Consider the following 26444-nt stretch of genomic DNA (forward strand, 5'->3'; position numbering starts at 1 on the left):
GTAATCCACCGTAAAAAGATGTGTTCCCTGACCGGGAATCGAACCCGGGCCGCGGCGGTGAGAGCGCCGAATCCTAACCACTAGACCACCAGGGAGCGCTGTTCGAAGGTCAACCAGAGCAAAGGTCGGCGTTTATAGGTCTAAAACGGGTAATACATTTAATCCAATAACTGGCCTAATATCTGGTTTCGGGTATTCGGCGCAGTAGAATGATTACAGAATTCATCAACAAACTCACTGATGTTAGGTAGATAGTTTGGATTGAAGTCAATTGGACTAGAAGATGTGGCATCTCACGTAATCCATCGTAAAAAGATGTGTTCCCTGACCGGGAATCGAACCCGGGCCGCGGCGGTGAGAGCGCCGAATCCTAACCACTAGACCACCAGGGAGCGCTGTTCGAAGGTCAACCAGAGCAAAGGTCGGCGTTTATAGGTCTAAAACGGGTAAAACATTTGATCCAATAACTGCCCTAATATCTGGTTTCGGGTATTCGGCGCAGGTAGAATGATTACAGAATTCATCAACAAGCTCACTGATGTTAGGTAGATAGTTTGGATTGAAGTAAATTGAACTAGAAGATATGACATCTCACGTAATCCACCGTAAAAAGATGTGTTCCCTGACCGGGAATCGAACCCGGGCCGCGGCGGTGAGAGCGCCGAATCCTAACCACTAGACCACCAGGGAGCGCTGTTCGAAGGTCAACCAGAGCAAAGGTCGGCGTTTATAGGTCTAAAACGGGTAAAACATTTGATCCAATAACTGCCCTAATATCTGGTTTCGGGTATTCGGCGCAGGTAGAATGATTACAGAATTCATCAACAAGCTCACTGATGTTAGGTAGATAGTTTGGATTGAAGTAAATTGAACTAGAAGATATGACATCTCACGTAATCCACCGTAAAAAGATGTGTTCCCTGACCGGGAATCGAACCCGGGCCGCGGCGGTGAGAGCGCCGAATCCTAACCACTAGACCACCAGGGAGCGCTGTTCGAAGGTCAACCAGAGCAAAGGTCGGCGTTTATAGGTCTAAAACGGGTAATACATTTAATCCAATAACTGGCCTAATATCTGGTTTCGGGTATTCGGCGCAGTAGAATGATTACAGAATTCATCAACAAACTCACTGATGTTAGGTAGATAGTTTGGATTGAAGTCAATTGGACTAGAAGATGTGGCATCTCACGTAATCCATCGTAAAAAGATGTGTTCCCTGACCGGGAATCGAACCCGGGCCGCGGCGGTGAGAGCGCCGAATCCTAACCACTAGACCACCAGGGAGCGCTGGAAAAAAGGCGGAAAAAGAACAGTCTTTCTTCCTAAACACCAGAGCTATGTTTGCATGTTAAATGATCATTCATTTATGATTCAATCTTATACTTTCTGATAGGCTATAAATCATTTACATTTCTCGCTCGAAATAAGCATACCTACTGCATACGATATCCTACTCAGATTAAATCGGAGATGGTTATAAAGATAAGTGATTACTCGCCCTAACTGTACTGGCTTCCTAAAAACACGAGAGGGCGTTTTGTGGATGCGTATTGTATGAGAAGAAAGGTTGGGGATACATGCAAAGCGTTGTATGCGTAATACCACTCATGAGGTAGGCTATCAGTTATATATATTTGTGATCTTGTGAAGTATGGGAATGCTTGTTTGCATATTATTGCATGGTAGAAAACACGGCGGCTTTGGTTGAAGGAATCTTTCGATTTGCAAGTACGCTTCGTTTGCTGGCTTCTAGTCATCACCTATGCTAGCGACGCGAGTCCATCTCCGTCTATTGTTTCGGTCATAAACAAACTGGCTTGCTAACCATCCGCTAGCTCGTAAGCTAAGAAGCATCATCATCAGCTGTCAAATGAAATGGACCTTGTCCCCCCGGCTGTGTTGTGTGCGTGCTTTTCATGGCATGCATTGCAGAGAGGATATCCAGTAACCAGACATTGCATCCCTAATATCAGCTGAAAATCTGTTTTGCTTTGATGCACCAGGGGGACAACCAACAAATGTTTGGTAATAAGAAGAAATAACCAATCACAGGATGTAGAAAAGGTCGGTAGCTAGAGCTAACGTTGGGTAATCTGTTTTCTCTAGCCACTATCGATTTTTCCATATTCGGTTATAGCAAACACGAGTTATAATATTTGTATTCGGATATACGAGAGGAAGGAGGAGAAAATCGCTGCCTGCCTACATTTTCGTCGTGAGTCGTTTGCATGCTATGCTTACTAATTTGTCAAAACAATTAGGGCTTCATAATTAGTTGCTAGGTAATGTGTCCCTTGATTCTCAGTTAAGATGCTATCTGGCCTATCTGGTTTAAACAGACTTCTATGCTGTATCTCAATTAAATTGTTATCAGTAGGCATGTAAGACTACCCTTCAAATGTTTGCTGCACCTGCTGCATACAAGTGTAATGTAGGACATCCTAACTGTAAAAAAACAAACTGACCCTACTTGAGACTCGAGTCACTGTAGTTTTTCTTTTGCATTGTGAGCCGTTGCTGTTCTTGTTCAAAATAAGGTTCACTCCACACCTAGCTTTACTTTAACCTATTCACGTCGCCGTGATTGTATTCTCGTGGATGGTGAAAGCTTTGAATGATAAGAGCCTATGCATTGCAAATTAGCAGCTAAGAAAGCAAACAAGATAACACAAGTTGTATTCGATAAATCTACCAACCCTCATTTCAAATGCAAACACCGTGACCACAAAAGGGTAGTTTTTTTTAAATAAACATGTCCAACTGTAAAAGATTAAAGATGGTCGCTCAAATGGAGGGGCGATTGACCTGGAAATTAGTTTTTGGAAAGCAGAGGGAGGTGCTTCACCTACTGGTCAGCGAATATCAGCAGAGAGGCTTGACAAATACTAATGTTATGGTTTCAGCATCCTGTACTTAAGCTGATGACCTGTGGCACTGACCATCACTCAACTCAACGGTCTGGTTGTGTCCTTGTGTCCCACTGCATCCAACAGCCAGGGCAACATTAGCCTACTCTGCTAACTTGGTTTCTCTCCTTCCTCAGGATAAGAAAGTGTGGTGTGTAGTCTGAAAAAGAGAAAGGAGCAGGGAGCAGATATCGTCTGGAGCTTCAGCCTACGGGATCGGAGGAGTCTGTTTTTGATTTGCATGCAGCGTTAGAACACCACACTGATGGAGAAGAGAGAGAGGAAGCCAGGCTACTTTGCCAGGTAAGCAAGTGTGCGTGTGTGTTTTTGCATCAGGAAGTGTTGTGGGTGTTGTAGCGACAGTCATTAGGTTTTAAGTGCGAGTGTGAACGTCAGTTACCAGCGCATGAGATGTGTCTGTCAAACGTGTTCAGTTTCAACTCAAACCTCAACTCTGAGTTGAAGTGACATTCTGCAGTGACGTCCAGACACGGTGCGCTGTGACGTATTCTGTCACGGTGTGTTAGATGACTGGTCATTCACTCCCTCTGTACTCTGACGGTGTGTTCGATGAGTAAGGCTCTGTAGCCATATTTCCCTTCACCCCTTTGTGTTCACCTGATACTGGTACATAGATGCAATAGAGTAATGCGTCATAGAGGTCACACACTAGTGGACTGGCATCAGTCCATCAGTGGATAAGTGCATCATGGTGAAATAGGATACTGATGCTTCACTTGTGCAAGCCTCCACTTGCGGTAAATTCGGGCTTACGACTCCTTGACAGATGTTCAACATATAACTAGATCCCTCATCACTCACACACACAGACACACAGATGCACACTCCTACAAGCCATATGCTCAAAACAAGGGAATAAACATGAGCATCAGTGGCTGTGGTCAGTGATCTTCTGGGCAAACTCTGTCGGGGGTTTTTTTTTTGTAGGAGACATGTCCAATCCCTTCAGATTGGAGCCAGGCTAACCACTAATCTCACGTAGCCATACTTCCAAATGAACTAGGAAAGCCTGGATCTCAAGGTTAGCTAACTGCTAACTCTAGTCAAGTGTAACCAGGAGAAGAGCCTGGGAAGGAGAGGGAACATGGAGGGAGGAAAATGACTCTTATCTCCCCTGCCCACACACAGCCACAGCTAGAATCTCCAGCTTTCCCTCACTTCCTCTCCACACTCCCTCTCTTCCCGTCTGCTGAGAAGAGTTCAAAGGTCACCTAGGGAGGCAGAGTTCTTCCGAAACAGGCTGTGTCACGTTGTGACATGACGATATGTCACTAATTTCGTTGCAGTTTGCCTCCATCTAGCAGGTAAGACAGAAATAGTGCTATGACCTTCAGTACTTGATCAGGATAGAGCCCAAACAGTACTTACTTGGTTGGCTGTTTTGCTGAAGCAAAGTGGTGTTGTAGCCCAAGCGTGAGAAAGTCAGGGACTGTATTGGGATTTAGAAGGTTGCTGGGAAGAGTTGTTTATGTTATCCAGTACTTGGACGGGATAGCCTATACTTGGTTGTCTATTTTTGTTATGTTTACTCAAATGATGTTGTAGCCTAAGCATGCGATAGCTTGGCACTGCATTGGGATTTTGAAGTTTGCCGGGAAGAGTTGTTTATTGTTACGCTTTGCATTCTCTGGCTGAGCTGTGAGGGAATACACAGGCCAGACATTTCCTTGCTTCTCGAATGGATGGAGAGATGAGAGATGAGGGAGGGAGGGAGAGAGAAAGGTAGAGGGGGAGAGAGAGAGAGAGAGAGAGACCAAAGGAAATATCTGCATTCCACTCTTGGAAATGTCCCAGAATAAAACAGGAGTGTTGTTTGGAATGCAGTGGCAGAATCCTGAAATCTTTACCAGATGTGCAGCAGACTGCATCCGTAATGGGAGAGAGACTATTAGAAGGCAGGAGCTGTGTCTGTCTCTGTCACTGTCTCTGGCCCTATTGATCTGGCCACTGCTGCCCCATTAGAGCAATAACACCCCCTCCATTTGTGTCTCTCTCTCCCCTTTTGCTTCTCTGCTATCACACATTCTGTATCTGTACCATGTTTGTTGTTCTCCTCTCCTCTTCCCCGCCACACTCTCTCATAAACACCCCCCCGCTCTCTGTCCACCAAGCTTGCTCTTAGTCAGTCCCATAAGCATAGCATTACCCCTGTGTACACTGAGTGTGTCTGGGGCTGCCATGTCAGCGTAGCTTACTGCAGCTCCCCCTGTTAATGAACCTAGAGCGGGGTGGGAGACGCCATTACATCACCGCCTGACTTATCAATGATTAATCAGGGTAAAGGACGGGGAATGAGGAGAGCAGACGGCTCGTAGGGAGGGAGGAGGGACGCACGGACGGAGGGAGTTAATGTGGGAGTGAACGTGAGAAAGCAAGAGAGCAGTCGTTGTGGGATTTGGTTTCAAAGGTGGCGTCTTTTGTTGATTAAACTTTTAATTCCCACAGTGGAACCTGCACCGTCATTGTTGCCTCAGCCTGAGTGAAAGTTAAGAAACGATTCCCTTTCTCCTTCACTCGCAGGCTGAAGAGGCGGAGGCAGCTCAAGCAGAGCCAATCAGAGAAGGCGATGGCTGAGCAGAACTCGTCAGATTTGGCCTCGAAGACGCCCGTCATCTCCTGTCCAGACGCCCCCGCCTCTGACCCTAAGGAGAGTTTACCAGAGGGGGACCTGCAGAAGATTAAACCAACCCCACCTGTAGGCTCAAGTAAGTTGTTTCTGCGTAGAACTGCCAAAGACATCAAAGGTGAAGGTCCTAATTAATCTAAGTCATCCCTGATGGTATTTATTTTTATTTTGGTAACCAAAGATAATCCTACTTTCTGTTGGGATCAAACTCAAGTGTTATAATAAAGTAGTATTCATAGACTTGGCATTTGATATGCTAACAAATACACACACACACACTGCCACACACTCACAGTTAAGCTGAGGAAACATTTGGGTCCATAAGGTCCTAAACATCATGTTTATGAAGGAAGTTGCATAACCAGCAATAGTTTTTGATGATATGGCAACTTGGAAGGACAATATGTCCAACATCCTTCGCCCTCCCCCCCTGCAAGTTCCTGTGGTCGGGTGGAGGGACAGCAGAAATCTCCATGTTTTGCAGTAGAAAATTATAATGAATATAGCACTCATTACCCTTGACATACCCTCATCACACAGTGTCTCTAAGTGACTCAGTTTTGTTTAATATGTTTCCTGCTCTGTGTGTTTGTGTGTGTGTGTGTGTGTGTGTGTGTGTGTGTGTGTGTGTGTGTGTGTGTGTGTGTGTGTGTGTGTGTGTGTGTGTGTGTGTGTGTGTGTGTGTGTGTGTGTGTGTGTGTGTGTGTGTCAGTTTTCTGATGACTCTTGTTCAAAGTGTAATAAATAGGCCTGGTTTTAACCCCGTGTTGACAGTTAACAATGTTAATGTATTGTAGCCGCAGGTCTGGGTCAGGCAGCTGTGTAAACCGCAGTCTGTCATCGAATAAAACCCCTGACATTGTTCTCTTAGACCAACGTGGGCATCAAGACAAACAGAACCCTGAGTACTGCTGTCGTATTACTGCTCAAACTAACGCCTTTTATGGCAGCCTTTTCATCTAAATGATGTTATGTAAAAGCTCATATACAAACGCAATATAATTCAATCAACGCTGATATCAGCCTAGTTATGCAACTGCGTACTTAAACTCTTGTCATTCATTCAGAGCTGAAAGCCCATGTTTATCCACTTCTTCTTATCCGTTTCTTTGTGATTTTTAAAGACACCAGGTGTCTGAGCAGTACGAAGATGTTAGTGTATAAGTGACTTACCAGTCTTACTAGTGTTGTGTCGATGTACGGTACAGTGACACAAAGCTGCACTGTGCTTAGTCACTCTCTCCAGTGTTTCCATAGGGGAGCAGGAGCGCTGGTGACTGTAGAGGAAGGGGGAGGGTGTTGTCCTAATCACCACTCTGTTTTTGGCACGAAAGAAAGGCTGACTGTGCCTGTGTGCCTTAGGGAGTTCATGTTGATATTGTGTGTGTGTGTGTGTGTGTGTGTGAAGTAAGATGAAGAGAAAAGAGCAGGATTAGATGCAGATATAGCTCTTTTTAAAGATGTGTCTTATTGTGTTTGTGCATATGCACTTGTGTGTCTGAATGGGTCACTAACTCAGCTGCTCTCAGATGACTGTTCCCCTTTGTGTACTGTGAACACGACAGTGACCTCTCTCACTCTCACTCTCACTCTCAGATGACAGCAGCACGACTGACAGCCAGGCTAAGAGGGAGAAGAGGAGGCCCCCAGGGACCGTGGAGTACACCGTGAGTAGCTAGTACCTATCTCAGCTCAGTGATGCATTTCCTTTGACAGTGTCATCTTGCATGCTGCATTTAGCTTTAGATGCTCTTGTCATTCAACCAAAGAGGTTATGTTATATAACCTTGTTGTAGGTGGGATCACAGGACACACTAAACAGTGTCGCACTTAAGTTCAACATCACCCCCAACAAACTGGTCCAGCTCAATCGCCTCTTCTCCCAAAGTGTCTATCCTGGACAGGTGAGCTCTCAGGCAATATACCCCACTTTTTCCTGCCTCACGCTATCACTCATGGCTCTCTGACTGGCTAACGTACCTGCCCGTCACCCTTGTAGAAACTCTTCGTTCCTGATGTGGGTCAATCAGAAGCAGATTCTCAGTCTCTGGGTCCCTGTGACCCTGCCACCACCAATGGGCTACCAGAGAGAGGATCACACGTAAGGAAGTTCTTTTGATACGTGTTTCATTCCAGAAAGTTGTCCTCCCCACAGTCTCCCCTTGTTCACTCCCCTTCGCAGATCTGATAGGATTAAAGTTTGGAGTAAACATCAGCTGCACCACATTAGCTTACACAGCAAAACTGAGAGATTTGGAAGGGACAACTTTCTGGACTGAAACATAGCCCTGGACATTCCCCATCAACGTACATGGCAAAATAAGACTAATTTGAGACAAGTAAATCAGTAATCAATCCCTGATTTGCTTATGATCTGACCCCCCCCCCCCCCCCCCCCCCTCACCTCCCCTCCCCTCCATAGGACGGAGACACGAACAGCAAGTCGGCTCGACCCCTACGTCGTGAGCTGTCTCCCTCCTCTGAGGACGATAGTCCCGCGACAGTCAAGTTCATCAAGATGAGCTGCAAGTACTTCACTGACGGAATGGTAGGTTGCCGCACCATTTTGAAATGAAAATCACCTCAACAACATGTGCTCACGTGTTATGGTATCTCTGGTGTTGATGTCTTACAATGTGAATGGGGTTTCGTTGAGTTGGGATCAATCAGATGTTTGGTTTTTTTTGGGTTTAGTGAAGTTTCACCCTTGTGTTTAGTTCTCACGTGTGTTATCTTTGTTGTCTTGGTTGCTTTGTCTCTTAGGTTGTTGATTGTTTTGACTGTGGAGGTTGTTTTGTCTTGCGGGTCTTGTTGGTTGTTTCAACTCTGTGTGTTGTTGTTGTCACACAGGGTGTGGTGGGAGGGGTGATGATCGTGACGCCCAACAACATCATGTTTGACCCTCACAAGTCAGACCCTCTTGTGATCGAGCACGGCTGTGAGGAGTACGGCCTGATCTGCCCCATGGAGGAGGTGGTCTCTGTGGCCCTCTACGACGATGTCTCCCGCATGAAGCTCAAGGACGCTCTGCCGTCGTAAGACGCACACCCGTTCTGAAACTAGTCCCTCTCTTTGTTCTCTCTTCCTCTCTGTCTTACCATTCTCTCTCCCGCGCTGGGTCTTTTGCCACTCCATTCCTTTTTTAACATCTCACCCACTTCGATACCTCCTTTTCTCTTGTCCACTTTCCAGATCTTGCATCTTAAAATGGTCTTCTTGCTCTTTCTGTCTGAAAATGTACCAACCCCCCCCCCCCTTAAATGTCTGCCTCCTTTTCCTAGCTCTCTTTCTTCCGCCCTCTCTGAGGTGAACTGATTTGATGGGCTCACTACAGGGTTTTCTATACTAGACTGCAGAGGCATAATGACTTGCATTGATTTCTGTTGATTTTTTAAATTTATTATTATCTAGTATTCTACCATTATTGTCTTATCATTATTATTTGTCATCATTGTCATAATTTACCTTTTGCATATTCATATTTATGTTCTGTTCAGTTTTTGAGTTGCACCTGACTGTTTTTGTCCTGTTCATTCATTTGTTGGATTTTTTTTTTTGTTCTTCCATTTTTTTCCCCCATCCTCCCTTGTGGTGTGCGGTATGCCTTGACCGCTTGTAGAGACGTACCCCAGGATCTGTGTCCTTTGTACAGGCCTGGAGAATGGGAGGAGCTTCCCTCTGAGCGCGACCTCAACCCCTTCAGCCGTTACGAAGCACTGGACCCCAAACGACCCATCGTCCTGGACATCAACTCCCCCCTGTCAGAAATTGGTGAGACATTGCCAATGTCGTTGTGATTGGCAATCAACATGCATCATTGTGTATCACCTATATTTACAAACGGTATGTAACTACATTATACATTACATTATCAATCCCTATTGTCAGTAACACACCGTGTTTCATGTTTCCAGTCACAGAGACTGCAGAGTTTGATCCAACAGAGAAGTCACCATCGGACGAGGGTTTCACTGAACTGGAGCTTCCCATGAGGGGGAATGCTGAAAATCCGGAGATCGGAAGCCGACCAAATTCTGCTGCTACCATCCAATACCAACTGGGGGAGCTCCCAAACTCCAGTTACCCAAAACCGGAAGAATCCCAGGACAAGACCCTTTTCGACCCAGTCTGTTCTTCGGAGAGAAAGCAGGAAGTGGATGAAGGACTGGTCCAAAACAGCTCAATCGAGGATGCGACGGAGTTGCTCCAAGTTATCTCAGAGACTGATAAACAGGGTAAAGTGCATGATGGGATACAGGAGGAAAAGCATGCTAGCTTAGCCACAGTTGAAGCCAAAGATGTGAAATCTACAGGGAAGGAGGCGATGGTAAATGGTGATAGCGATAGCATTAGCAATCCTACAGACTCAGCAGTGGACCAAAGCAGGAAGTTGAGCCTGAGTGACACAGCTGAGGCTCCCGGGAAATGTAGTCCTCAGGGATGTAGTCCTGTAGGGGAGCTTCAGAACGGACCAATGGCGGATGAGGAGATGAATGAGGAAGAGAGACGGAAGAGGACCAACAAGGCGGAGGTGAAGTCCTGGCTACTGGAGAGAATGCAGGCGCCCATTGAAGGTGAAAAACATTTTCATTTGGAAGAAAGCTCTTAGTCTGAAGATAATAACATTTGTTTCTTACAGTATCACTTGGCTGTGTGTGATTTGTTATCGAGAGAATGCAAGGCTGTCGATTTCAGTCAGGACAACTCAAGTTCAATTGTTTATTGCATGAAAATGGGAATACATTTAAGCTTGGCATATTTGGATGGCTCCACTCTTTAGAGCTCCTTGCCTAAACAATCACAACATACAAGTATACAAAATGGCAGGGAGCCAAATAACTTATCAGACCGCCCCCCTAATGTAGGTAGCTTCACACAAGGCGACCTAGCGGGTGGAGGCTGGGGGGTGGTGGGTGGGACGACTGCATCAAACTTGCTTGCATACCCAGTACAACCACATAACAGTTGAATGCTGTGGAGGTGCATTAACTTGGCCATTTTATAAGCCTCTGTCCCTTGAACATGTGACTGTTTTTACAGTTGGGTAAACCAGCTGTCTTGTCACCTGACGGACAGCTGCACCGTTGACTAAGAATGCCCTGCCTGAACTCACGCAGTGCTCCATTTCTTATTCGCTGCAAATTTCTCTCTCTCTCTCTCTCTCTCTCTCTCTCTCTTCCTCCCTCCCTTTTTCGCTGCAGACATGCTTCTCTCCATGGAGGAGAAAAGTAAGACCCCTCCCATGTTCCTCTGCTTCAAGGTGGGCAAACCCATGAGGAAGTCCTTCGACACTGGCCGGACCTCCAGCCCCATTTACACATATGGGGCCCGGGGGAAGCAGCCAGAGTACTGGTTCGCTGTGCCACAGGAGAGGTGAGAGGGGCAGTCACATGAGCACAGTCACAGCCAGAACACCTCAACACACCTCATCATATCTGCTGACCATTGCTTTTAATGGCCAGTGCAATAGTATGTGTGGTTGGGATGATGATAAACATTGGATGCATAAGACTAGTTGTACAGTAGTTGTTGTTAACTACAACTAGTTGTTGTTTTAGTGTCTAAAACACCAAGTGTGTGTGTGTTCAGGGTGGACCACCTGTATGCGTTCTTCGTCCAGTGGTCTCCTGACGTGTATGGTAAGGATGCGCGCGAGCAGGGCTTTGTGGTCGTCGAGAAGGACGAGCTCGACATGGTTGACAACTTCTTCAGCTCCCCCGTCACTCCCTGCAGCTGGGAGGTAAGTTTGCTGTGTCAGCACCGTGCAGATGGGTGGTGTTTCATGTTTTGACCACATCGTTCTTCACCCTTACCTTCTGGTCAGGTCATTTTGACCGTATTTCGTGTCAGGTCATTTGACCGTACGTGGTTGTGTCCGTAGATCATCACCATCAATGAGGCGAAAAGGAGGCAGAGTTTTGGCAGCTACGAAGGGGACGAGTCTTCGGATCTACTGCCCATACTCAGTGACTCTAGCGCTCTGCTGCAGGACACACACATTGAGAAGGTAAACAGTGAACATACAGAAGGATCCACCATAATACAAAACCCACCAACAAGAAAATCTATAAATGCTTTGTGATGGAATTGATACTGAACCTTCACTACCTACACACCCACACCCACCTTTTCTAGTTCCCTAAACACAGTTCCACTTCCCTAAACATCACTCTCTCTCTCTCTCTCTCTCCCCCCCCCCTCCAGCTTGCCTGTCGCCTGCCAGCACGGGTGCAGGGTTACCCATGGCGACTGGCCTACAGCACAGTGGAGCACGGGACCAGCCTGAAGACCCTGTACAGGAGCCTGGCAGACGTAGACGGCCCTGTACTACTGGTCATCAAGGACATGGACAACCAGGTACACACACACACACACACAACCTATGAGTAGATGCTTCATGTTCCCTTTTGTCCCTCTGTTTCCCCTTACTCAACCCCTCATCACCTGCAACATAAATTCCTCCGTAGATAATCTCATAATCCTCAAATTCTGTAAACTGTAGTCCACTATGGAACAGGGGATTGCACAAATGTCAAGGCAAGATCATGAGTCCTCCCCTCCCTCTCTCCAGGTGTTTGGGGCCTTCTCCACTCATCCTTTCAGAGTGAGCGAGTACTGCTATGGCACAGGAGAAACCTTCCTCTACAGCTTCTGCCCTGAGATCAAGGTCTGAGACATTCCTTTCCTTCATTCCTTAACATACATGCCTGTATGCATACGTATTGTCTACTTTGTCAATGCTTTGTTGCCTTACATGGCTACCATGGCTTCATTCTGGAACACACCTATGTCATCGTGATTTCTCATTGTCCTTTGCTCAGGTTTACCGCTGGACTGGGGACAACTCCTACTTTGTGAAAGGCAATATAGATTCTCTTCAGATGGGTGGAGGGTGAGTGGGTTTGACTATTTGTGACTCATTGAGATGCTTTTGAAAGTGTGTGGGTATGCTGTCCTAGTTTGGCTTGCTGTCTCTGTAGCTGTCACCTTGGCGTTGTATGTGTTTGTGTGTCTAATGTCTAAACTCTCCCCTCTCCCCTTCACACTACCTACACACAAACGCATAAATACCCACACACACATCTTTCCAGTTCCCTAATCACCTCTCTCTCTCCCCCCCCCTCTCTCAACTCCCTCCCTCTAGGGGTCAGATTGGCCTGTGGCTGGACGCCGACCTGTACCACGGCACCACCTCCAGCTGTGCCACCTTCCACAACCAACCCCTCTCCACACAGCAGGACTTCACAGTCCACAGCGTGGAGGTCTGGGCCTTTGAGTAGGCCACCCCACCCCCGACTTATCCACCCTTCAACCCCTCCCAAACCCCACTCACACTGGGGGGCACCTAGCGCCAACGCCCAACCACACTCAGCGAGAATGGGGAACCCACCTCTGTCCAGCTCTTGTGCTGACTGACTGATAGGCTTACCTGGACGTTTTACAAAGGTGTTAGAATACCGTTTTTTTCTGAGCTGATGGTCACAACTGGTGGTGTTGATGGTCCTTGATAGTTGTTGGATAGTGTTTATAGACCTGATTAATGGTGTTGGCTTTGCTGGTGGTATTACCTAATATCCTGTTTGAGGGTCTCTGGGAAAGGACAACCTGGTTGTGTCATCTGGGGGGTTTCCTCAGTTGGTTTGACCTGGTTAGACCTGGTTTCTCTTGCTGGAGGCAGAGGTGTGGGAAGCTGTGTCTGGTGTTGGTTCCTCTCTCTCTCTCTTAGCTGCCATTATACCTACCACGCAACTAAAAGCTATCCCAGCATGCAGCTTGCCTAACCACTGTAGACTCCTCGGCAGACCAGAAACTGCTACGCACTCGGAGGGGGAGAAGAAGAATAACTTGTGTTGCTGAAAGTATTCAAAGGGTCAAAGAAACGAGTTTGCTGCAATTGTTGTCCTGGTGACTTAATAGTACTGGAGTAGAATGCAGGGCTCTATCCAGAAGTAACTCCTAGCCCCTTCACCCGAGATCTGAAAGGATTGGGCGGTTATATACTAGCTGGATTGGCCAAAATTCGACCTAGCCAATCAAAGGACACAATGGTCGATTGACACCTTGCTTGTTTACACCTGACCAATCATTTCAGATCTTCTCATGTGTTCAAGGATTGGTTGTATCTGGACTAAGCCAAGGTGTCCAATAGCGTTGTAGGGTAACTATACGTAAAAGAATCCGGAAGGTTTCTGAAAGGGTGAGCAATCTTTTGTCCCTGACATGTTGGGAACCTGTGTGATAAGAGGGAGGAAGTTCAAGGTTGTGCTTTTGAGGACCCATTTCTAAACCTATATCTGCCCAAGACCCACTTCAAACGTAGGAAGAGGAGTAATTGTTTACAAAGAGAAGGGTCCTTCCTTTTCTAAAGGTTGTCATATTATGACTTGAGTCGTAAATATACTAAATGAGAATGTTTCAATGCATTTCCATAGTACAAAGCATTCCACGTCCCCCCCCCTCAATCCAAAACAATTGTTGACTAAGAAGGGAAAGTAAGGGGGGGGGGGGGGGGTTGTGATGACCAAATGTAGTTTTATTTTACATTTATCTGTTTGTGTGTATCACATTTTTTATAATTTTTTACAATTTATTTTTACACTTTGTTTTTAAAAAAGAATGTACGAATTTTTGAAATGGTTTCGCTTTTATAGACTTTTGTGTTTTGTGAATGTCATGTTTCTGTATTGCTGTTTCAAAGGGAAGTTGTTTGATCGACCGTGTGGTTGATGCATTCCGAGACGGGGGGGCAATATTCCAGTCTAAATCACAGCGTTCATCTTTGTTTTAGACATGTCTTTGTAAGTATACTGCAGTAAGTAAGTATACTTGAGCAACTGAGCGAACTGAAGCATAAGATTTTTTGCACTGCAGGCTTGGAAGAAATGTCAGTAATGAGTGCATTTCATGCTCTGTTACTTCTAGCATATCGTTGTAAAAAAACCTGCCACTGATTAGTTGTTTTATACCACTACATTAAGGGGGGGGGGGTTGTTCTGTCCTAAACAGTTTGTGATCCACTACCTAACCACATTTCGGTCTGTTTTATTTTGTGCACTGTGTTGTGACATTGTGCCACACAGTGGAGCAGTCATGGTATTTTCCGGACACATATTAAGAGGAAGTGTTCTTTCCTGTCTCAAGTAGGCCAGGTAACCATGACATTATAAGGCCTATTGCATGAATGCAAACCATACTGAACCCTCTTGAGTGGCATTCTCTGCATCCCCATTACAGCCACTGATCCTTACAGGTATAGCTTATGTGAACGTTTGTTTTGTGTCATATAGATGTTGTGTTGTTCTCATTGTGTGAATGTTCCAAAAGTGTTATTTCCTGTGAATCCAAAACTGTCATGTGATATCACCATATATTTATTGTATTGCCACGTTTAAATCTAAATAAACGTATAAAAATAAAAAACCTATTACCTTTTTGTCCCACAATTCTATGCATGTTAGATGTTGGTTTATTTTAAATACGTCTGATATCTTGAAATCCTGTAGCTATTGTGTTCTATTAGATTGTGGAATACAGTCAGTATAGTGTATTCTTGATTTTTATTTTTTAATTGTTACAAGAAGAGGTAATATACGTATTGGCAAACATTAAAACAAATGACAACCACCATATACAAAAATAAAACAACAGCAAACAAACACAAAAAATGGCAGCTTACATGACACTAATATGTGTGTGTGTGTCTTGGAAAGTGGCAAAACATTTTGTAATAAGCCCCAAAACTGTAATGGAAAGGTAGTTTGTCAATTCGACTATGTATGTCTTCCACTCGATGACTTCGGGTATTGGCTAACTTGCCTTGCTCAGCAGCGCTCTACCAGACACCGCCCAGGCAGTTATAATACACTGACTGTACTACAGAGAGACATGGCAACTTCTGAATGCACGCACAATGAAACTCCTGACATCACCGAATCAAGCGAAAATGTCAACACATGTTTGTTCTGTAGTATTGCCAACGGACAGACGGACACCGAAATTCTACTGTGTGTAAGTTTTGTCATCGAATTAAGTAGTTCAGCAATTTAGCCCCTTGGAAGGTACTTTTGTTTCAGACAACAAGATACCGTTTTTGTGTGAAACAAACCGTTTACATTATCCTGATACAGGCAACATTTGTTGTATTCATATTGTGCGTAGGATGATGAACTCGTCTGCTTTCGTGACGTCAAACCTGGGGCACGGCATCATTACCTGGTTATCCCGAGGGAGCACATCGAGAACTGCAAATCACTTGGGAAGGAGCACATACCTTTAGAGAGATGAGATTCTGTGATCCAAAACTAAAAGAATACAGAAAAAGCACAACTATTCCATTCTGGATATGTGCTTCATTATTGGCCACTAAAGTCATAATAGCTAGCGTAAAGTAGGCCTACAGCATGACAAGGCAATATTGATGTAGACTAGCCTATTGATTGGCTTGTTGTTTACAGTTGAGAAGATGGAGGAGATGGGAAGGAATGCATTACTGAGGAGTAAGGTCACTGACCTGGATGACGTCAGGTATTCCCTATGATCAGACACGTCACTGTGACTGTCCTCTTTCTTTTGTTACGTCCAGGTAGACACTTTGTAGCCCGCCTACTGTACTTGCCAGTGCTGCAGCACCTGTATTCCAACTGTATGCTGCTGTACTCTGCAGGTTAGGGTTCCATATCCCTGTCTTTTCCTCCGTTCCTCACCTGCATCTCCACGTCATCGCGCCCACCAGTCAGATGGGCATCCGGTCCCTCCTTCAGTACGGGCCGCAGTCCTATTGGTTCATCACGGTCAGTGGAGATGTTACAGTCACTGTAGCCACTCCCACTCCACAGGGCACTTTCAAGCCTTACAGCCCTACTTCATTGTTAGCCAATGAAGTAGGTCTGCAGTCATTGTTAGCCAATTCCACACACTGAACTGATTTCCACCAATGTCTACACACCTCTCAAGCCCTTTCAGATAAAATGTCATTTTGGAAACCAATGTCTACACACAGCTCAAGCCCTTATATCAAGTGTCATTTTGGAAATCAGATAAGGAGATTTAAACATAGAAGAGTATAGGCATAGCCCATACTGTATACTACAGATGCTTGAGGTGATTCCTTGCTTCCAGAATAACTCCTTCATGCATTTGCATGTACACTCCATACATGAGAATGGGGTTTTATCATGTTTGTGGACATTTTACTTGAACATATTAATCTAGTCAGATGTCTGTGCTCTATTGCAGGTGGACAAAGTGCTTCAGCAGCTGAGGACTCAAAGCCATGTCAAATAAGCACAGCCTGGTTTACAGCGATAGCAACACTATTGTGCAATATAACCACATAATACTGTCAGTCATAACTGTTGTCATGTGGCTGGACTCCCTTCTTCACATCTGAATAGGAAACAAACGCAGTCTGACTGAAATTAAGCTTCTTTGCTCTACTATGGATATCCATATAAGAGTATTTAGTGAGGCAGCAGGAAGCATGTTATCTTAAAATATGTCCTATGTAACTGTTTAATTGACATTGTTTTGTTATGTTTCTTTTTTATTGATTTAGTCGTGTATTCATCAAAGTGTATTCATGATTTACACTGCTGGACTGGGATGTTGCAATACATTTCCTTGACTTATTACTTAGTCGGGGGGAGGGGTCACTTCAATAAATGGTGCCTTGTAATGGTGAACAATTGCCTTGGTAATAAACATTTATGATGTGACAAACACCATTGCCCTTTCTTGTTAATTTGCCAGTTATTATGTAATGTTGATTGGTATATGTCCCACTTACTCTCAACTGGAGCCTTCTAGCCACAGAGTGGCGCTAACATACAGTACGATTTTTGCCAATAATCTGACGTCACATTATGCGCCGGTAGTGAGTTACGCGGGAGATTGAAAAACGTAAACAACGAACTGTCATCCCTGTCCTAGTTTGAAGATAGCTAGCTGCCTACAAGTTCGTCAACATGGTGAATAAGGCACCCAGAAGTAAATTGAAGTCTCTTATGAAGAAGAAAGCTCACATTCGCGTAGGCACATCCGCAGATGTAATGGTAGGCTATGTTTTATTTTTATGAACCGCTCCCTCTTTCGTTCGTTCTTGCTAAAAACATTAGCACGCTAATTAGCCAGTCAGCAATAGCCAATACTATAACATTACAAGATACGTAACAAGCGACATTGTGTATAACAGTCAATTAGCACATCAATACAAGTAATTAGATTGTCATTACATTGTCCTAATATCTCATTTCATTTTTAGGTTGAGCTGAGCATGCTGCTCTTTTTGCATAGCCTTGCCGAGGAGGCACGGACGAATGCTTTTGAGGCTAAATCGGCAACTATAAAAGCACAACACGTCAGAGCGGTCTCCAAAGTAGGTAGACTACAGGGTAGAATAATGTATTATAGTCCGCTTCTTGTCTCCTCTCCTTTATCAGTCCTGGTGTGGAGCTGGACACGTAAAAACAAATCCACCTTTCACTTCTCCTGAGAAACAAGGGACTGGGGAAGATGCTTCTTCTTCAGAATATACTGATTTCAAGACCAAAAGCACAAATCACATGTGTGCAGAATGTGTTCTGTTCGAATGTCAGGGACTCTATATAGGCTAGGTTTTTGTCCTGATGTTACCATGTCATTGGATATTCCACGAGTCTATGCTGAGGACATCTGACTCTAGTTTTATTTTTGCCTTTCATAGAAACTACTGAAACGAGCCAAAGGATGAAGGGGAACAGTGCTGATGACGACAACAACCGGATTCACAACTTCTCGGCTTTTAAGTTTTTATAATTGGTTAAGAAGGCCTGATTGATATCTAACCTGTTTTTATAACTTTTATTTAATGTACTATATTCTATTTCAGTCTGGTCTGCCTTTTTTGTGTTGCAATAAAAACATGTAAATGGTCTACAGTATCGATATTGCATATGCATACACACGTGTGGACAGATACTACTTGATATGCTACCCAAGTAGAGCTGTCTTCCTGTTCTTTGAACATATCTCAGGTCTAGTTTGACTCTGAAACACAGTGGTTACTTTCCATGTCATTGGAGATTGGATGCACTACGAGAGCAATGAGGATCGTCACTATCTATATAATATATACCATTTAGCTGATGCTTTTATCCAAAGCAACTTACATTGCAGTGAGTGCATACATTTCAGTATATATGGTCCCAGCAGGAATCAAACCCACGACCTAAGCATTGTTAGCGCCATGCTCTACCAACTGAGCCACAGAGGACCACTATCTCTGGCCCCTATCTCTCTCACTGACAATCGGTCATGGTCGATGTCTGAACGCTTCACGGCCTGTTCGCTAAGCATGGGCTTGACCTCAAGACTCCTCCCAAATTCCTCACCTCTTCACGCTACGCACGTTATCTGCATGTCGAGATGCTATCCCACTCCTCTCTTATCACAGTTGTGTCTCTGAGGCCAAAGCTCTTGACTTGTGTGGTATTTGTGTTGTTTACGTGGTGCTGAAGCGTCCCTCTCCTATCGGGGTGCTCAAGGAGACAATCCGGTAGCTCTGTGTCTCTATTTTCATCCAGGATGTTTATCCTGCCGATTATCCCCCCCACCTCTTCTCAGTTTGAGCAGGGTGGGTTGTTCTGGGCCCTGACAGAGCCCTAAGGTGGTCTCTGCATTAGGAGAGTTAAATTCCATAGACCCTGAATGAGGGTGGAATTTTAAAGTTGATTATGATGATGAGATCATGCTCACACACACCGACAGGCACACATCATGATCCTGCTTATGGATGTATACAACTTCTTGACTTGAAGCCTCCTACTCATTCCAATAACAGAACGGTCACTGATGCTCTCTTCAGAAGATGGCTGGACATGACAATTGACTACATTTTTCAGTGCAGATGATTTAGATTCTTTAAAGCACATGGTTGTTCTTTCCCTCGCTCTCTCTTCCAACTCATTCTTCTTTGCCTTTTTCCCCTCTCTCTCGCTCTCTTTCTCTCTCTCTTGCTCTCTCACTCTTTCTCTCTCTCTCTGTTGCTCCAAGACAGCTTGTTTGTTTTCCCTCCACCCACCTCTGTTGCGCTCTCTCTCTCTCTCCCTCTCTCTCCCTCGCTCCTGATTGTTTTCCTCTGAATCTGATCTGCTATCTCAGAGAGCGTAGCCTCTCCTTGTTTATGTTCGCAGTCAGCGGGGAGTTACAGGGTGTGGAACCCCACCCATTTGACCTTTGACCCTCCTGATGTCTCCCAACAGTCCCACTCACCCCCCCCCCCCCTAGCACTGACCCACAGATCCACAGATCCACATGGATCCCCTTACCATCAATACAACTCGTCTACTGCGCGTCAGTCAGCTAATTTAAGCAGAGATGCTGTCACTCACTGTAGAACATTGATGCAAGGACACAGCATCTCACCACAACTGAGTTCAGTCAGGAGTTTGGGACCCTATTACTTTTATTGCAATACTGTTATTATTATTTTTTTAAACCCTTGGAAAGCAAATTCTCTCACTCGGAGAAAGCATGACTGAGCCCACTATCCAGTTACATTTATTTGTTTTGCTTCACACAGTAAACTGTTATTTTATTTGAGATCAATCCATGCATGCATTTTCGCTGCAATGTTTCTTTTTCCAACCATTGAAACTTCTGACATTAATTCTGATGAAATAGAGCCTGTAGTCCTGGTACTAGTGTTTTGGTACTGTATGTGGATGCAGTTTGCCAGAGGTCCCATTGACCTGTTTTTGTATCTTCATATCTGTGCTGTCTTGTCCTTGAAGGTGGCAGGAACAACATGCCTCTATTTCAATGGGAAAATAAAGTAGTCATCCACTGTGGTGATGTGAAAACATGGGTGCTTTGGACTGAGAGTAGAGTGTGAGTGTGAGTGTGAGTGTGAGTGTGAGTGTGAGTGTGTCTGTGTGTGTGTTAGAGAGGGAGCACCTGTTCACAATTTAGCTCTCCTGTCTGGCAGGCTCAAATAGGCTCATCTCTTAACAGATAAATCAGTTCCAAAGTCAACCCCCGAAGATCTCCTGCTGACAACATTTTTGACACAATTCCAGACACCAATAGAAGCTGTAGGCCGTTACGGCTGAGATGTTCTTCTTCTACTGGTCCCTATGAAAAGCACATTGAGTGTGGCATGTGTTGTACGTGTTGTATTGGCACCATCCTCTGCTGTTTCTTTTTGCAAACAGACAAACACATTTTCTATTTCAAACAATAAGAAAACAACAAGCTACAAACTAGTAACAGGTGAGCAGGGCATAGTAGCTGATTATCAAGATTATGTTGAGCTGGCAAAGATTTTACAGGCAGTGATGAGACTTTTTTTTTTTTTTTTGATATGTTTTTTTTAGAGCATTTCTGCTTTATTGGGATAGAGAGAGGAAGGATGACATGCAAGACAGGTCGAAGATCAGAATCGAACCAGGAACCTTGCGATTATGTGGTATGCGCATTAGTGTGCTACGCCACTAAGCTCCCCGGCAGCAATGAGACTGCTGATTTCTGCAGTTTGTGCAGATTCCTCAAAAACCAAAAAGCCGCAAACACTTTAAGGTTCCAATCTGTTTTCAGATAGTCACATTTCACCAAGTTCCCAAAACAGCCGATAATTTACACTGCTATCCCAAACAATGGTTTCTTTGGAAGTCTGTGCTGCTTTCGCCACCACTCACCCTTCAATGGGAAACGGCTGATGCTTCCTGACACCTCCGTTTTGTTTTTTAGTTGGATGTGGGCAAGTCACACAGCATCGGAAGGCTTGAGTTTGGTTCTCATTTCCCGAATACATTCTTAATCTGAAACACCCAGTGCCTTGGCATGGTTTGTACAAACCTGGGGCAATGTCAGGGCAACCCTTCAGTCAACGATGCATCATCAAATGCGTGGACACATGGGAATCGCTATCAAAATGTTTTCCCACCGTTTTCAATCGTTTTGACTCAATCCAGGCTGCACGGGATGACATTGACAGAGGGCTCTGTGTTTTAGGTGTGAGGTGAGATGGCTCACAAATGCAGTTATGCTTCTTTGTTTTAAATGAAACCAAATGTAGAAACATTTTTCTAACTTGTCGTCACAGACCCATCCTCTTTTCATTAGTTTAGAGAAATTGGAACGTGATGGAAGGATTAAGGTAGACCAGTGCAGGGAGAAATCGGATGACGGGCTCATTGTAATGCATGGAACGGAGTGAGGAAGGTATCAAATACATGTGTTTGATACCATTCCCAATTCCGTTCCATGCATTACAATGAGTCTGTCCTCAACCAGCCTCCCCTGGTGCAGACCCAGAGAGGGTTTAGCTACTGTAGCTCTACAGGTGAAACACAACATTTACATTTACATTTATGGCATTTAGCAGACGCCTTTATCCAAAGCAACATACAACAAATAAATTTGTTTAAGTAAGTGAATCATCTATCCAACAGTCATCATAAGACAAAGTAATCAATGCTCACACCAGGGGCCATTGGCAGTCGTAATGCCAGTAGGCTCATTTTTAATTTATTTATTTATTTTTTATAAATATATTTTATTAGCAGGAGAGAACTTGTACAGGGGGGTAGCAGGGGAGAAGAGGTCTCGGGGTTAGGGTTAGTATAGGGGGGGTAGTGAGGGTGAAGTGGTCTTTAGGAGGGACTGTTAAGATGTAGCTTGAAGAGATCACAATAATAAGAGAGAGCACAATAATAACATTGTCATTATTAGGTTACAATAATACCATTCTCATTTTTACCCGGTGAGCAGATATCTGAGGAGAGAGAGAGAGAGAGAGAGAGAGAGAGAGAGAGAGAGATGGTTGGGTTGAGGGGTGGGGAGGAGAGAGAGAGAGAGAGACTGAGTGTGTATTTGCAAGAGAGAGCATACTGACTGCAGCTAACCCAAACCTTGCATTAGACTTGAGGTGCGACTATCATATGATGCCCTGAGATGTTTGCATTGTTTAAGGCGCTCTGACCGCATGAGGTATTCCTTGGCATTTTTTCCTCCGGATTCCTACTTTTCACTTCAGGAAACCCTCTCCTATTGCACACAGCAGGGTTAGGATCAGCACATTTTGGAGAGCAATAGATCACAGTAATTACTCTTCAAATTGAGACGCCTGTCTACAGCTTAAGATGACCACATTTTTGGATGAATAACCTTACTGCTAGGAGGAGAAAATGTTCCTTGACATGCCATTGTTGATTTGGATTTTATACTTCATGGAACTTATTAATGGCCAATATTACTCAAGACCTCTACGGCACAGACGTAAGTAGCCAGCCCACACGACTGATGCAAGCTGCTTTATTTTTGGTTGACGGACACCTGTATGTGTATTGCATGCTTGATTCCCCTCCTTTTCACCTGTGCAAAAGTATGGACTTACTACTACTCCTACTACCGTACATGTTTGTGAAGTGCATTTGGCCTTTCAAGTTCCTGGCAACAATACGCTCCTAGATTTCCACGGCTTATTGGCTTATTGCACGAACCATAAATTGTTAAGCTCGGCTGCAGGTTTTGATAAATCTGAGCTGACTGCAACCTCTATTCTCTGAATATTATTGAGCCAAATAATGAGTTATAGACTCATACTGTAGATTTACAATGTGAGCTTTAAATTGACCGGAGCACAATAATTTATGGTGAAGTAGTACTTCAGTAGTACCCTTCAAGGGTCACCTATAGCTGTGTAGTAACACTGCAATTACTCTGATAACACATGCTGTTATAAAGAACATGCGTTATACTTATAGCAATTGTATTGTAATGGAGTTGGGCGGTTTGTTACACAAGTGGCATATGGGCTGTTCCTTATTCCACTTGTATAACATTACAAGCTGCTGAACTTCATATATCATTAAGAAATTACTAGTTAACAATATGTTACTACTGGAATAACTAGTGTAACTACTACACAGATCAGGAGTAAAGTCTTACCGATCATCTTCTAACCATTCACATGCACATGTTTATGAGACGCACACACCAACTCTTACACATGCATGCATGCATGCACGTACAATACACACACACGCACGCGCGCACACACACACACACACACATGCAGACACACACACACACACACACACATGCAGACACACACAGAGAGCCTTAACTGTGGCTTCTCTCTGCTACAGGTAGCTCAGTGGTGAGCAGGTTGTGTCAGGCCGGCTGTTTGACGTGCTCAGCGCTAAACGGCTGCCTGTCCTGTAAGCCACGCCTTTTCTTCCACCTGGAGCACGATGGGATGAGGGAGCGAGGGACGTGTCTGTCCTTCTGTCCCCGGGGACACTACGGCACACGCTCCCCACACGTCAACACCTGCACCAGTGAGTCCAGTGAGAAACTGAACAACATGGCAATGTTAAAAAAAAAAACTAAGACGCAAGGGGTGGATCTCAATGGATTCAGATTGCTTCATCACCTGTGTCCTTTCTTTCATCCTCACTGATCTAAAAAAAAAAAAAAAAAGCCTCCGATGCATCACTTTGACCTATCAAGTGATTAAACAGTTCACTGTGTGAGAGAAGGCCATGTCAGTGACGTTAGACTATTGAGACGCACCCCACGCTTCAAAGTGGGGTTCCAGGTCAGCTTGTCACCGTGACTCCACTGCTCTAACCAGTGCCCCTGTCTATGTTGCAGGGTGCCACGAGGACTGCGCTTCCTGTTTCAACAGGAACTTCTGCACTCGTTGTCGCCAGGGTCACTACCTGCACAGAGGGAGGTGCGAGGACAGCTGTCCAGAGGGCCTAACCCCCAACACGGCGCTGAGAGAGTGCACTGGTGAGTCCGCAGCCATATGAAGAAGTACGTCGGTCTGATGACCTGTTGCTCCCAGGTGAAGTTGCTCCTATAGGCACAGATCTAGGATCTAACCCAAACCCTGACCCTAATCTAATTTGGGGAAAACCCCACAAAACTAACCCAATAATAAAAAGGGTCCAGAGGCAACTTCATCCTGTGGAGGCTGGTGGAGGTAGAAATAGGATGGACGGGCTCATTGTAATGCATGGAATGGAGAATACAATGAGCCTGTCCTCCAATTTCTACCTCCACCAGCCTCCATTAACTTTAGCCTACTCCCAACCTGTTGAATTAGTACACAGGGATGCTAAATTCATGCTCATGACATCACAGGACATCCAACAAGAACTAAGCAATGACGACGTATTCATGGATGTTTACGTCTGCCATGGTGCCACCAACACGTTCCTCTGCACTTGTAACAGAACTCAAACTACCAGATCTTAACCAGCTATGCCACCACCGAAAAGCTAGCAATTCAATGGAGCAAGTGGGGGTATTTTAACTTGAGGAGTGAGTTTACCATCTCAACTCGGTTACACACTTAAAATGGCTACACAGTGTGAGGATTGAGTTAGCTGCATGCACACAACACCAACAATGGACAGAGACAAACTTAGTGGTGAGAACAATGCAGGTAAATACACCACACACAATAGCCTTTTCTCAATTGTTAGGAACAAGACTCCTTGCACCGTTCTCCACATTTGGAGGGAAAGATCTAGGTTCCTCCTACATATTCATATTCTCCTCCAATGCTTTATGAGGACGAAGCGAGTGGACGACGGAGGAGAGGACAATTGAGAAAAGGCTATTGTGTGTGGTTTATTTACCTGCATTGTTCTGGTCTCACCACTAGGTGTCTCTGTATGACTACACCATAAAGGCCTGTTCAGCCCAAAACCGATTAAGTCAATTGTTTTCCTATGTGGTTTTATGCTGACAACCGTCAGTTATTTGTTTGTCTGTTTTTAACGTACGTTATCTTTTTGATAGATAAAAAATACGGTATGGGTGATCCATTTTTGGTGCATTTCACCTTTGTCTGAAGGGGCCAGAACACTAAATGTACCTGTGTTTCTTCCTCCTCCTCCTCCAGAGTGTCCAACAGGTTGTGAGCTGTGTGTGAGGAGGAACACCTGTGTCAGGTGTGGAGCAGGTCTGTACCTCCTACACAGCCAGTGCCATCATACCTGCCCGGTGGGGTTTGAGCCTGAGGGACAGCTCATGGAATGCACTCGTCAAGGTGAGCGATCCTCTATCCTCCCCACACCCCACCGCATGACAAGTCTTTCTAACTTGGGAGTAGAGTTTGTTCACTCTACTTGTTAACTCTTTTTTTTCTTTCTTTCTCTCGCCTCTGCACTTTTCTTTTTTTTTCCTTCTCTTTTTCACTTTCAGTGTCTCCATTATCTGACTGTCTCTCTCTCTCTAAGTGCACTGCGAGGTTGGGCAGTGGGGGGACTGGGGCCCCTGCTATCGGAGGATGAGAGGCTGCAGAAAGGGAGAGGAGACTCGAAGGCGAGAGGTCCTACGGCCCCCCTCTCTCTACGGCGACCACTGCCCCCCCATTGTAAACTGGAGGAAGTGTGTAATCAAAAGGAGAAGGAGTCCCAGTAGCCTATAGGTACTCATGCCGGAAGTGTTAAAATCCCGGAAATCTGAAGCTATTGGGGTACGGAAGTCAGGTTTCCCTGTTGACCCCCCCCCCCCCCCCCTCACGACAAATAGGTTACCGTTGGCCACTTTCGACATTCAATGTTGTTGTTGTTTTTCTGTTTCAATAAAAAAAAAATCCGATGAGGAAGTAAACCAGAGGGCCTTGACCAAGCAGCGAGGTGATTGGCTAGAACAGGACAAGAGCAAATGGCACACGTGATGAAAGAGAGGATGGATACATGGATGGATGGATGGATGGATGGATGGATGGATGGATGGATGGATGGATGGATGGATGGATGGATGGATGGATGGATGGATGGATGGATGGATGGATGGAAGGAAGGAAGGAAGGAAGGAAGGAAGGAAGGAAGGAAGGAAGGAAGGAGGACTTGGCTCAACTGGGCTTAGAGGGGCCATTCACATCACTGAAGGA

The 26444-nt window shown here is 45.0% G+C and overlaps 3 protein-coding genes across 3 annotated transcripts; all 3 read left to right on the top strand.

Annotated features, from left to right (window-relative positions):
• The first annotated feature begins 3053 nt into the window (after positions 1 to 3053).
• ncoa7b (nuclear receptor coactivator 7b) lies at positions 3054 to 14966 on the top strand. Its single transcript, XM_083688941.1, has 16 exons — positions 3054 to 3210; positions 5449 to 5633; positions 7151 to 7221; positions 7351 to 7458; positions 7554 to 7655; positions 7977 to 8102; positions 8405 to 8589; positions 9174 to 9325; positions 9469 to 10128; positions 10756 to 10927; positions 11144 to 11294; positions 11436 to 11561; positions 11759 to 11911; positions 12126 to 12221; positions 12376 to 12446; positions 12699 to 14966. The coding sequence occupies exons 1-16, from the start codon at positions 3173 to 3175 to the stop codon at positions 12832 to 12834; spliced, it is 2532 nt and encodes an 843-aa protein (XP_083545067.1). The 5' UTR covers positions 3054 to 3172; the 3' UTR covers positions 12835 to 14966.
• A 471-nt stretch (positions 14967 to 15437) lies between these two features.
• On the top strand, positions 15438 to 17237 carry LOC310818439 (adenosine 5'-monophosphoramidase HINT3-like). The gene is made up of 4 exons (XM_083689384.1): positions 15438 to 15562; positions 15713 to 15816; positions 16152 to 16344; positions 16790 to 17237. Exons 1-4 carry the CDS (start codon positions 15440 to 15442, stop codon positions 16835 to 16837), a joined length of 468 nt encoding a protein of 155 aa, XP_083545510.1. The 5' UTR covers positions 15438 to 15439; the 3' UTR covers positions 16838 to 17237.
• Positions 17238 to 22478: 5241 nt separating this feature from the next.
• Positions 22479 to 26306, top strand: LOC310817742 (R-spondin-3-like). Its single transcript, XM_083688440.1, has 5 exons — positions 22479 to 22807; positions 23680 to 23871; positions 24188 to 24328; positions 25449 to 25595; positions 25786 to 26306. The coding sequence occupies exons 1-5, from the start codon at positions 22717 to 22719 to the stop codon at positions 25974 to 25976; spliced, it is 762 nt and encodes a 253-aa protein (XP_083544566.1). The 5' UTR covers positions 22479 to 22716; the 3' UTR covers positions 25977 to 26306.
• Positions 26307 to 26444: the final 138 nt, after the last annotated feature.

Source organism: Argentina silus (genome assembly GCF_951799395.1).
Source record: "Argentina silus genome assembly, chromosome: 17".
Lineage (NCBI taxonomy): Eukaryota > Metazoa > Chordata > Actinopteri > Argentiniformes > Argentinidae > Argentina > Argentina silus.

Excerpts from the sequence above, each read along its gene's own strand:
- ncoa7b (XM_083688941.1), top strand. The coding sequence starts at position 3,173 with ATGGAGAAGAGAGAGAGGAAGCCAGGCTACTTTGCCAG. Across the intron at positions 8,103-8,404 it reads AGTACTTCACTGACGGAATG|GGTGTGGTGGGAGGGGTGAT; the intron begins GTAGGTTGCCGC and ends GTTGTCACACAG. Across the intron at positions 9,326-9,468 it reads CTCCCCCCTGTCAGAAATTG|TCACAGAGACTGCAGAGTTT; the intron begins GTGAGACATTGC and ends TCATGTTTCCAG.
- LOC310818439 (XM_083689384.1), top strand. The coding sequence starts at position 15,440 with ATGGCAACTTCTGAATGCACGCACAATGAAACTCCTGACATCACCGAA. Across the intron at positions 15,563-15,712 it reads ACACCGAAATTCTACTGTGT|GATGATGAACTCGTCTGCTT; the intron begins GTAAGTTTTGTC and ends TATTGTGCGTAG. Across the intron at positions 16,345-16,789 it reads AGTCCTATTGGTTCATCACG|GTGGACAAAGTGCTTCAGCA; the intron begins GTCAGTGGAGAT and ends GCTCTATTGCAG.
- LOC310817742 (XM_083688440.1), top strand. The coding sequence starts at position 22,717 with ATGTTCCTTGACATGCCATTGTTGATTTGGATTTTATACTTCATGGAA. Across the intron at positions 23,872-24,187 it reads ACACGTCAACACCTGCACCA|GGTGCCACGAGGACTGCGCT; the intron begins GTGAGTCCAGTG and ends TCTATGTTGCAG. Across the intron at positions 25,596-25,785 it reads CATGGAATGCACTCGTCAAG|TGCACTGCGAGGTTGGGCAG; the intron begins GTGAGCGATCCT and ends TCTCTCTCTAAG.